Below are 11749 nucleotides of genomic sequence, written 5' to 3'. Positions count from 1 at the left end.
AAAATTGTAAGTCTATTACAAAAATTTCTGAATGAAGGAGCATGAAAGTTACTAAAATAACGATGATTGCATCAGTCAGTATTTGCGTAAATTCTGTCAAATGTGTGTTTAATTTAAAACAATGAACAATAAGTTGCAACTAGCTTGGAGCCAGTTTCTATTTGTAGCCGTTTTATCTCCAGTTGTATTAAGATTAAGAAAAAAAAACTATTCTTTACCGTCACAAAGTCATTGTTTAAATAATGATAGACCAATTAGCTCTATGATTTATTTTCAATAATAAAGTTGATATCGAATCGAGGAAAATTATTTTAATCAAATATTCCAATTAGTGACTCATGCAAATAACTTCTCGGAAGTATCTGGCACAAGAAGCCAGTAACCAATTGAGAAAAAAATCTTAAAAAATCAGATAACAATAAATGGGTTCATGGGAAAACACTATGTTTGATTTGTTAATACTTATTTACTTTGCTTTAGTACAAGTCTATAAAATTCCGAAAGACCTACTATTCTTTCTTTTAGTATTAAGTTCGAGTTTCAAAATGGATCACGGAGAAAAACAGCAGCGGAAAACCCACCCAAAGGAAAGAACCAACTTTATTTCCAACATATTTTTTGTGTACAAAAACACCTCAAGTAGAAATTCTTCACTCATTTGTAAATTTCAGTTACGCCATCAAACTTTTCAAAAAAGGGTTCACAAGGGACTTGGAAGAGAGCGACCTATACGACGTCCTTTCAAACTACAAATCAAAAAAACTAGGAGACCAACTCGAACTAGAATGGGAGAAACAGAAGAAGAGACGGAAAAATTTATCGATAGTTCGCTTGCTTTTAAGTTGCTACGGAATTCCATACCTTCTTCTAGGTTTTATGCAACTGTTCATCAACGTAGTAGAAATGTAAGTCGACACTTTCAGTCTTTAAATTTTTACCGCCCTTGTTCTAGAATAGTCCAGCCGTATGCTTTGGGCAAACTAGTTTTGTATTTCTCGCCAGACCAAACCGAACTCACTAAAACAGACGCCTATTACTATGCTGGAATAGTCATTGGTTTAAATTTCTTCCAACGGGTGTATAAACACAACTATTACCTTCTACTAGCCGGTTTTGGTATCAAAACTCGGGCCGCTTTCTGCTCCTTTATGTACAGAAAAGCCCTAAAACTGAGTCCTGCACACATGGAGGATATCTCAATCGGGAAAATTGTCACTCTGATAACCAAAGATGTTGACACTTTTGAACTCTTCATCGATTTCGGAAACGACATTTGGATCGGAATCGTCAAAACGATTGTGGTTAGTGTGATTTTCTACATCAGGATTGGATGGTCGGCTTTCTCCGGTGTCGGGTTTTTCCTCCTAGTCTTGCCTTTACAAGGTAAAAATTTTGATTTTATTAACTTGTCCTAATGTTTTATCCAGTATGGCTCGGCTCAAAAATCACTGCCATGAAGATGAATATGTGTAAAAAAACCGACGAAAGGCTACAAATGACACAAGAAACTCTATCAGCAATTAGGATTATCAAAATGTACACTTGGGAAAAGATTTTTGACCGCAAAATTTCCCAAGCTAGAAAGTAAGCTTCGTCTTGGTTTTGCCTCAATACAAGTAGTTTTTTCCAGGAAAGAAGTCTACACGACTTACAAGATCTTTTTTGTAAGATTTTTGATCATAGTGATTGGGAGTTTGAACTCCCACATAGCTTTTTATTTAATTCTGATGACTTATATCTGGTGTGGTCATGCCATAACTGCAGAAATAGTCTATTTTATCATGGGGACGTTTCAAAATTTGTCCTATGGCTTGGCTATCCTTTTCCCGATTGGTGTGTACCAAACCGCTGAACTTAAATCATCAATCAAGAGGATTGGTCAAATAATGAAAGCAGCAGAAATTCAATCAGATAAAATACCCAACACTGAAATCACAATTTTGCCCAAAATTAACATGAAGAATGTGACTGTGTCAATACGTGATGCTAAAATTCTTCAAAACATTACTCTGAATGTTGAAAAAGGATTATCTCTGCTGACTGGTCCTGTAGGAAGTGGCAAATCATTCCTTCTGAAGACCATACTGCAAGACTACCAACCTGAAGAAGGAAATTTGATGGTTCAAGGGACCGTGTCTTATGCCTCTCAAGAACCATGGCTTTTCCCCTCTTCTATCAAACAAAACATTTTATTTGGCCAAAAATACAACGAAAAACGCTACAACGAAGTACTGAAAGTTTGTGCTTTAATCTACGATTTCGAATTACTCGAAGCCGGTGATGACACCATCGTCGAAGATCGTGGAATAAATCTGAGTAAAGGACAACAAGCTCGCATTAACCTAGCCCGAGCTGTTTACAAAGAAAGCGATATTTACCTCCTCGACGACTCTTTGGCCGCTTTGGACGCCCATGTAAGCTCTTTCATCTTCAAAGAGTGCATTTTGGGGTTCCTCAAAGACAAATTAGTGCTTTTGGTCAGTCACAACGTCGACTATGTCAAAGACAGCGATGCTGTCATTGTTATGAAAAACGGACAAATCAAACAAAGTGGAAAACCATCCGATCTTAACACCAACGAACTGTTGGAAACCGTCGAAGAAAAAACGGAAAACGAAGTGTGTGATGACGAAACGGCTGAAGAAGAAGCAGCAACTGAAGAAACCAAACTAATCACTGAAGCACCTGTTCAAAGAAAAGTTTACCAAGAACAAAAGCAATCTGGTGCTGTCAAAACCGCTGTCTACAACAAGTATATCAAATATGGTGGTGGTTACTTCGTTTTGTTTCTCGTTTTTTGTATTTTTGTGTCGGCACAGGTTACCATGAGCTATACTGACAAGTTAGTGAGTGACTGGTAAGTAAAAAAACGGAAAATAAAAAAGACTGACAAAAAAATTTAGGGTCAATTTGGAACAAAAAATTTCCAATTTTACTATCCAAAATGCCACCAATGCAACCGAACAAGTGGAACTCTACAATAAGAAGAATTATATTTTCTATATGTACACATTTATGACCATAGCTACTGGGGTTACTAGTTTGAGTCGAGCAATTGGACTTTTGTGGTTTTCACGAAGTGCAGCCCTAAAGCTGCATAAAAATATGATTTCGACTATTATCAATGCCTCAATGCAGTTCTTCGATACGAATTTCATTGGAAATATCTTAAACCGATTTTCGAAAGATTTGATCACCGTCGACGAATCTATTCTATTCGCATTTTACCACGTCTTCAGAGTACGATTTGATTGACAAAACTTGAGTTTTGCTACAACTTTAATTTTAGGTCCTTTTGGTCATAATTGGGATTGTAGCATTGATAGCAGGTGTTAACCCCATGTTTTTGATCCCCACTGCCATCTTTCTTCTGATATTACTAGTATTGAGAAGATTTTGTCTTCGAACTTCGAGGAGTCTTAAACGATTGGATGCTTTAAGTAATTACGAAAAAAATTGATTTTATTGAATGTAACAAAATTTTTGCAGCTCGAAGTCCAGTTGTTGGTCATTTAAACGCTTCCCTTGAAGGTTTGACCACAATCCGAGCTTTCCAAGCTGAAGAAATTCTCAGAGATGAGTTTGACCGTCACCAGGATCTCTACACTTCTGCTTCTTATATTCTCCAAAGCAGTATGAGGGCGTTTGCATTCACAATGGACACTTTGTGCAGTTTCTACATTTCGTTTATTGTTGTCAAATTTTTATTTACCGATGATGGTATGTCAATTTAAAAGAAAAATTTGAAATAATTCGTTTTTTTAGATGTTTTGGCCGGTCATGTTGGTCTCGCCATATCGCAAGCTTTTAACCTCACTGGGACTCTGCAATGGGGAATTCGTCAATGGGCCGAAATGGAAAACAGAATGACTTCAGTGGAAAGAGTCTTGGAGTATACTGCAATTAAACAAGAAAACAAACAAGGCCTAGAATTGGATAATTGGCCAAGTGTGGGAATGGTCAAATATGAGAATGTCTGTTTGACTTATACGAATTCAAACGAGCAAGTCTTGAAAAATATCAACTTCACGGTGAATCCCAAAGAGAAGATTGGGATTGTTGGGAGAACCGGGGCTGGAAAATCGTCGATTATTTCCACTTTATTCCGCTTATACGAAGTCGAGGGGAAAATTCTGATCGATGGTGTGGACACTAAAACCGTCTCCCTTGACTGCCTCAGAGCCAACATTTCCATCATCCCTCAAGACCCCGTTCTTTTCACGGGAACAATCCGGGAGAACATAGACCCTATCCAGAGATACAACGACGAGGAAATCTGGAAAGCGATCGAAACGGCCCATTTGAAGAAGCTCATCCCAAGTCTAGACTTTGAGATCGTTGAAGGAGGCTCGAATTTCAGTATAGGACAAAGACAGTTGATTTGTCTCGCCAGAGCTGTCATCCAGAAGAACAAAATCATCGTCATGGACGAAGCCACGGCTAATATGGATCCAGAAACGGACGCGTTGATCCACAAAACCATGGAGGAGAGTTTCAAAGAGTGTACGGTTTTCACAATCGCTCACAAGTTGCAGTCGATTTTGCGAAGTGACAAAGTTATGGTTATGGACAAAGGCGAAATTGTTGAGTTTGACGAACCGACGAATTTGTTGGAGAATAAAGATGGCATCTTTTACAAAATGGTGGAAAAAGCAGGATTACTGCCACAGAAGTAACAAATAATAAAAAGTGTGTAGCAAATTGTTGTTTTATTCCAAAAATATCCACAATAAAAGTGACACTTTTGTTGTAGAAAACTGATTATAAATGCATTTTTGTATTAGAAATAAATAAAAAAGATAAACATGTCAGTGACCTTTATTATGTGTCAATCACTTTACCTGTAAACACAATATTATCTGCTCTATTTCTGTTTAAATATACAAAGTTATGTTAAAATATATCGCCGTTTCTATCTCCGATCATAAAAAATTTCAAGCCCTCAAATTTTTTTTTAATCCTGATCACTAATTCATCCATTAGCAGTCTTAAAAGCAGTCTTAAAAGCAGACTAAAAAAAATTAACATTACTAAACTACTAAAAAATATATTAACAAAGTTGTCAAATTTAATTTACCATAAAAGTTTTAATGAAGTGCCTGAAAAAGGATTATTTTTTATTTAAAAACTGTAAATACGGTTTTAATTTTTTTTATATAACCACTTAAATATTTTTATTCTTCGACACTGTCAAAATTCACGGTTTTTCTCCCGTGTAAGGAAGTTTTGACAACTGTTTGGCATTTCTCAATACAAAACGTCAAATTATTTTTAACATATTTAAAGCAAGTTTAAGCCTTGTTGACTCTAATTCGAAGAATAAAATGTTGTATTCCACTCGTTTGAGTGTAAATCGGACGCTTTATTCCACCTCGTGGATGGTAAACCACTCGTGGTTTAAAAATCCACTCGGTCAAATAAAGAGTCCGATTTACACTCAAACTCGTCGAATAAATAACTCTTCTCAAATCGTAAAAATTAACTATTTTGGTGGTATTTTTTTAATAGAGTCAAACACTAATGTTTTAAACATGAAGGAATTCTTTAGTACCCACTTAAATGAGGTAATTAGGTACTTACTTTAAAATTTTTGCAAATATAATATTGAAACACATATTTGAAAAAAATCTGTGAAATGGAAAAATTATTTTTTCTCTAATTGTTTTGCGACAGTTTTATATTCTTTGTCATTATTGTAGATGTTAGATTAGATATGACGACTGAAACAACCTTCACTTTCATGAAAAAATGAACATTTACATTATAAATAAACTATTTATTTTGTAAAGTACGTAATTAAATACAAAGTTAAACAATATACTTACATAAATGTAACAAAACTGAAGCAAATTTGACTCAAACATAAATTAAAAATAAAATTACAAAATATGATTAATATGATTAAATAAATGATTAATTAATTTCCTACAATATAGTATTGAGTATAAGATTAGAACCTTTTGATCAACAAATTCGCAAACAATACATTAAAAAATACAAAAAAACTATAACTAGAATTCCTAGTCAAAGTACCAAGTTTCCCTTCATTTTGCACTATTATCGAATTTAAAAAATAAAAATCAAGTAAAAGTAGAATTAAATGAAATTTATCAAAAAGTGTTAAAATACCTAATACCTATTAAGCAGTCATCTAAAAATACTTTTGACCTCAACAACTATAATTGACATAGTTTTACAAATCTTTAACAGCTACGATATCTGATTTTTGCAAGACACGTAAAGTTTATCGCATACCGTGTAGGAAAATAACACGAAAATGGTAAGCTTTCAGACACCCAGAAAAAGAAAATATTTTTCATGGTAAATTAAGTTCATTATTAATACCAAGAGAAGATAGTAAACACATAGACTAGTCGTATTATTGAGTGTTGACAAATCTAAATATGAATTAATCGAAGAATTGTCCTCAACCAAACCATTTTGTTACTTGTGTGTTAGATATTTTTACAGCACTCAGTTTTGCTCCATGTTTCAATACTAAAACTTTACACTTTTAACATAAATTGTAAAACTGTTTACCTACAAATAAAACAAAAATTCTGAACACTATCAACTCATTTACAGTTCACCTTGTTATAATGAAATGGAAATTGATAGTAAATGTTTTTTATATTCTTTTAACTATTACTTTTTTAGACAGACCAGTTTATATAACCCCACGTCTCACATAAGTAACACAATTTTGTTAGCTATTTATATAATAATGAACTATTTAGAAGAAAAAAAGCAAAGAAAAATTAACCCATTAGAAAAAAATAATTTTGTTGTAAACTTATTCTTCACGTAAATAAAATACTCTTTTTGACTGTTTACAAAATATTTGCACATTTTAGTTACACGAGAGAGATATTTGTTAAAGGGTTTAAAAAACCCTTGGACGAAGGAGACATTTATGAAGTATTTTCCTCCTATAAATCTGACAAACTAGGCAACAATTTAGAAAAACAGTGGAGGAAACAAAAAAATTATTCGATAACATGTTTGTTGTTGAAATGTTTCGGCTTTCATTACTGCCTCTTGATTTTATCCCAAGTATTTCTAATAACAAAAACGTAATTTTCGATCATACTTTAAAAGAGAAGTTTAATTTTTTCTTACAGCATATTGCTACCAAAAACTTTGAAACAATTTGTGTCATATTTTGCCAAAGATAGCAATCTTTCTAAATCAGACGGGTACTTCTATGGATTCTCCCTAGTGCTTTTAATGTTTGTCACATTTGTATTCGAAGATAATTATCAAACACGATTATCAATGTTTGCTATTAAATTACGAGCAGCTTTCACTTCAATCATTTATAGAAAAGTTTTAAGAATAAATAATTCGCTCAATGATGTGTCAATTGGTAAAATACTAACATTGATAACGAGAGATGTTAGTGAATTTGAAACTTCATTAAATTATACTTCTTACATGATTGAAGCTTTCATACGTCTAGTAACGGTAAGTTTATTGATTTATTTTGAAGTTGGATGGTTGGTTATCATTCTCATTGGAGTCTTTGTTGGAATTTTTCTAATACAAGGTAATTAAAAACAATAAAAGAAATAAACAGCATCTATAATTATTTTTACAGCATTTTTGGCATTATTAGTAACAAAATTGAAGCTTAAAACCTTGAAAAAGACCGATGAACGGTATCAAACAACTAAAGAGGTGTTAAACGCCCTCAAAATTGTAAAATTTTACAACTGTGAGAAAACCTTTGAAAAAAAAGTGTCAAAAATCAGAAGGTAAGCCTACTTTCATTTATTTTCAACAACACATTTTTGTTTTAGAGATGAAGTCAATCTCATTAACAAAATCTTTATATTACTTTTTACCAAATTCGCCGTTTCCCAAACATTATTAAACACAATTTGGTACATGTTGATTGTCAGTTCAATCCATCTTGGTGACCAAATAAATGCTGGAACTTTATTTCTCATTATCAACTGTTTAGAATCGGTGTCTCGTGACTTAAAACATAACATCCCAAAAGGCTTTCACGAAAGTGCAAAATTAATCACTGTTATTAAAAGAATAAAAAAATTTTTGATTGAAGCAAATTCACACTCTTTCCCTCGAAAAATTAACGAAGAGAATGCTTCGCCTGAAATTGTTGTGACAAATGGAAGTGAAGGGAAAACACTTAAAAATTTGAATTTCAAGATTAGTAAAGGACTAACAGTGATCAGTGGCAATGTCGGAAGTGGGAAAAGCTTGCTTTTGAAAATTTTCATTCAAGAAAATGAGCTGAGTCAAGGCAATTTGAAAATAACAGGACGTATTTCTTACGCTTCCCAGAAACCGTTTCTTTTCCCTTCTACGATCAAACACAACATTTTGTTCGGGTCAAGCTATGACAAAAACCGGTATTTGGAAGTCCTCCAAGTTTGTGATCTCTTAACAGATTTGAATCGTCTGGAGAAAGGAGATTCAACAATAGTTGCCGATCAAGGAGCCAATTTAAGCAAAGGACAACAAGCCAGGATCAACCTAGCAAGAGCTGTTTATAAGGACTGCGACATTTATCTACTAGATGACTGTTTAGCTCACTTAGATGTCCTTGTAGGAAACTTTATATTTGAAGAGTGTTTGAGAAAGTTTCTTAAAGATAAACTCGTGGTTCTGGTGACGCAAAATCAGGAGCATTTAGCGAGAGCTGATAATATCATTATTTTAAAACATAAAACGGCTGAATTGACTAAAAATTCTACAAGACATGATAAATGTCATATTCGAGAAAATATCACTTTCAATGATAATTCTTCAAGTCTTGACGAGATAAACGATTACAATGAAACTTCGAGTCTTGTTAAGACAAAAATTGAACACGATATTTACAAAGAAGAAGAGAAATCCAAAGTTTTTAACTATGAAACGTACAAATGTTACTTTAAATTTGGAGGTGGGTTTTTTGTTATTTTCCTAATTGTTCTAACATTTGGCACAAATCAGTTTGTGAAGAGTTTAACGGATAAATTGCAAAGTAAATGGTGAGGTTTTAAATTGTGACGGAGGGAAGTTTACCTTATTTTTAGGATATCAACAGAACAAAATATTATCAATTTTGTTGATAAAAATATGACTAAGAACAGCAATTATGACAAGGCTTTAGAAACTCGTTCTAGTATGTTTTATCTATTTCCGATTTGCACAGCTGTAATGGCAGTTCTAATAATAACCAAAACTGCAGTAATGTGTTTTTTAATGGCTAGAAAAGCATCAATCAATTTCCACAATTTCATGTTTACGAAAATCACAAACGCTTCAATGGAATTTTTTGATAGTAGATTTGTGGGGAATATTTTAAACAGATTTTCAGAAGATTTGCTCTACCTTGACGAAAGAGTAACATACTCGTGGTTTTTTATTTTTGAAGTACTCACGTTTCTAGTCTTGTTTTTCAATATCTACTTTCATACAATTTTAGGGTTTTATAGAAATAATTGGAATAGCAATTTTAATGACAACTGTTAATGTTACGTTTCTTATTTGCTCCGTTATCTTCGTTGTAGCACTTTTTCTAACGACTCTATTTTACTTAAAAGTTACAAACACACTAAAACGGGTGGAAATTTCAAGTAATATATTTTTGTAATTCAATTTTTAAATGACTTGGTTTAAATTTTAGCCCATAGTCCTCTAATCGGTCACATAAATGCGACTTTTGAAGGACTATCAACCGTAAAAGTAGCACAAGTTGAAGATATTCTTCAAAAAGAATTCGATCGACATCAGGATTTGTACACGTCTGCTTCCATCGTCTACATGTGTTGTTTCAGAGCTTTCGGATTTGTCGTCCATATTTACAGTAGCCTATTTTTAGCTTTTATTGTTGTATATTTCCTCTTTATAGACAATGGTTTGTATTTTTTTAGTAAAAATTTCATTATTTATAAAAACTTTGAAGATGCCGATATTGGAAATGTCGGACTCGTAATCACGCAAGCTATACTTTTTATAAGAACTAAAGAAACTGCTTTTCGCAAATTCGCAAAGCTTGACAATGAGATGACAGCAGTGGAGCGAATCATCGAATACACGAAACAAAAACAAGAAAATAAACAAGGAATGGCGGTGGAAAAGTGGCCAAAATTTGGACAAATCAAATACGAAAACGTTAACTTTGCTTATGACACTAAACATATTTTACATAATTTAAATTTCACGATCAATTCGAACGAAAAAATTGCTGTTGTTGGACGGACGGGAGCTGGAAAAACGTCTCTCATTTCAACACTTTTGCGACTCTACAAGACTGAGGGAAAAATATTCATCGATGATGTTGATATTGCAACCCTTCTGTTGGATCTTCTCAGAGAAAACATCCTAGTGGTGCCTCAAGACCCATTTTTATTCACTGGCACAATTCGAGAAAACATTGATCTCAACGGAATTTATTCCGATGATGAAATTTGGGAGGTGATGGCAAAAGTTGGCTTAAAAAATCGCTTTTCTACCCTAGAAGATAAAATTAGCAACAGCGATGCAGAACTGAGTGTAGGCCAACAACAGTTGATTTGCCTGGCTAGAGGCATTATTCGGAAAAACAAAATTGCTGTTTTTGATGAAGTTACAGCAAATGTTGACTCTGAAACCGAAGATACGATTCATAGAATTATTCAAGAAAATTTTGATTCGTGTACTGTGATTATGATCACCCACAAGTTGCGTTTTGTTCAAGAATGTGACAAAATTATGGTCATAGATAGAGGAAATGTTGCAGAATTTGACCGATTCCAAAAGCTGTTGAAAGATACAAGTGGGCTGTTTTACAACATGTTCAACCCAACAAAGTAAAAAATTATAACTAGTTTTTAACAATAAAAATGAGTGTTCGATACACCTTTTCTGTTTTAATTCCCCAAAAAAGTTGCTGCAAAATAGATTAATTTTAAAAATAGTTTTCTGTTTCCACGCAAGCGTGCGAAATTTAAGTTATTTGTCTTGTCGGTGTTGTGATAAAATTGTGTTAGAAATTGCACAATTTACAAACACAGAGATATTTCAAAGAAATATTACAAACGGTTTGCGTATTATACAACAAATAAAACAATAATTTAAAAGGGATTAAGTGCTGACAATGTTAGGTCTCTAAGACATAAAATTACGTAATACAAACATGAAAATAAACAAATGTAAAAGATATAAACTTATGTTAAATAACAGAAAAATTGTTCAATAAAAAATTCAACCCTTCAAAGGACATAGCGAAAAATTTAGGTAACTTATTCATACTCCTACTTGTTCAATAATCTTGCATGCACAATATGATAATCGTCGTCAAACTATTCATCTGCGTCACTATTTAGTCTACAACAATGAAAAACTAATTCAAAAGAGATCAAGTCGTTGACAGTGTCGTGCCTAACACCCGTTTGTGGCAGTAATTTTTGCTCAATAAAAAATAAGATGTGAAAAAATCTTGAACAAACTCAAATTATGGCAAAAAACTCAGGTAGCTCCACATATTACACTATTTCTTCGTTCAATTTCGTCTTTAGAGATTCTAACATGTCAGCGTGTTTTGTCGCTAATGGTCGTCATGGGATTCATGATTCACCACATGATTCGAATCAACATTTCCATAGCCATCGTCGAAATGGTGGTTAGAAACGACTTTAACACTTCGCTTGAATCTCACGGTTCTCGTTACAACTGGGACGAAGAAGCCAAGAACGACATTTTGGGCTACTTCTTCTGGGGTTACCTCATCACTCAAGTTCCAGGAGGCCGTCTTTCG

The 11749-nt window shown here is 33.4% G+C and overlaps 4 protein-coding genes across 4 annotated transcripts; all 4 read left to right on the top strand.

The window, feature by feature from the left end:
* Positions 1–488: 488 nt before the first annotated feature.
* On the top strand, positions 489–4808 carry LOC123013317 (ATP-binding cassette sub-family C member 4-like). The gene is made up of 9 exons (XM_044411765.1): positions 489–622; positions 672–905; positions 953–1383; positions 1428–1584; positions 1631–2857; positions 2904–3240; positions 3290–3440; positions 3490–3720; positions 3766–4808. Exons 1-9 carry the CDS (start codon positions 546–548, stop codon positions 4674–4676), a joined length of 3756 nt encoding a protein of 1251 aa, XP_044267700.1. The 5' UTR covers positions 489–545; the 3' UTR covers positions 4677–4808.
* Positions 4809–6604: 1796 nt separating this feature from the next.
* LOC123012314 (ATP-binding cassette sub-family C member 4-like) lies at positions 6605–8783 on the top strand. Its single transcript, XM_044410146.1, has 3 exons — positions 6605–6617; positions 8066–8634; positions 8778–8783. Exons 1-3 carry the CDS (start codon positions 6605–6607, stop codon positions 8781–8783), a joined length of 588 nt encoding a protein of 195 aa, XP_044266081.1.
* Positions 8784–8892: 109 nt separating this feature from the next.
* LOC123014015 (probable multidrug resistance-associated protein lethal(2)03659) lies at positions 8893–10806 on the top strand. The gene is made up of 5 exons (XM_044412899.1): positions 8893–8999; positions 9045–9384; positions 9437–9587; positions 9638–9868; positions 9917–10806. Exons 2-5 carry the CDS (start codon positions 9088–9090, stop codon positions 10804–10806), a joined length of 1569 nt encoding a protein of 522 aa, XP_044268834.1. The 5' UTR covers positions 8893–8999; positions 9045–9087.
* Positions 10807–11174: 368 nt separating this feature from the next.
* LOC123014014 (sialin-like) lies at positions 11175–11749 on the top strand (the record flags this gene model as incomplete). The annotated part of the gene is made up of 2 exons (XM_044412898.1): positions 11175–11464; positions 11511–11749. Coding segments are annotated over exons 1-2 (255 nt in total), but the record flags the coding sequence as incomplete, so codon positions are not given.

This window comes from Tribolium madens, unplaced genomic scaffold (genome assembly GCF_015345945.1).
Source record: "Tribolium madens isolate multiple individuals breed KSU strain unplaced genomic scaffold, Tmad_KSU_1.1 Scaffold_96;HRSCAF=242;Tcas5.2_LG5, whole genome shotgun sequence".
NCBI lineage: Eukaryota > Metazoa > Arthropoda > Insecta > Coleoptera > Tenebrionidae > Tribolium > Tribolium madens.
Note: the sequence above shows the minus strand (reverse complement) of the source record. Positions and strands in the feature narration are given on the sequence as shown.

What these genes read in the sequence shown, in the direction of transcription:
- LOC123013317 (XM_044411765.1), top strand. Translation starts at nt 546, where the DNA reads ATGGATCACGGAGAAAAACAGCAGCGGAAAACCCACCCAAAGGAAAGA. An exon ending in TTCATCAACGTAGTAGAAAT is followed by an intron (nt 906 to 952) that starts GTAAGTCGACAC and finishes CCCTTGTTCTAG; the next exon opens with AATAGTCCAGCCGTATGCTT. An exon ending in ATTTTTATTTACCGATGATG is followed by an intron (nt 3,721 to 3,765) that starts GTATGTCAATTT and finishes TCGTTTTTTTAG; the next exon opens with ATGTTTTGGCCGGTCATGTT.
- LOC123014015 (XM_044412899.1), top strand. Translation starts at nt 9,088, where the DNA reads ATGACTAAGAACAGCAATTATGACAAGGCTTTAGAAACTCGTTCTAGT. An exon ending in AAAACGGGTGGAAATTTCAA is followed by an intron (nt 9,588 to 9,637) that starts GTAATATATTTT and finishes TTTAAATTTTAG; the next exon opens with CCCATAGTCCTCTAATCGGT. An exon ending in TTTCCTCTTTATAGACAATG is followed by an intron (nt 9,869 to 9,916) that starts GTTTGTATTTTT and finishes AAAACTTTGAAG; the next exon opens with ATGCCGATATTGGAAATGTC.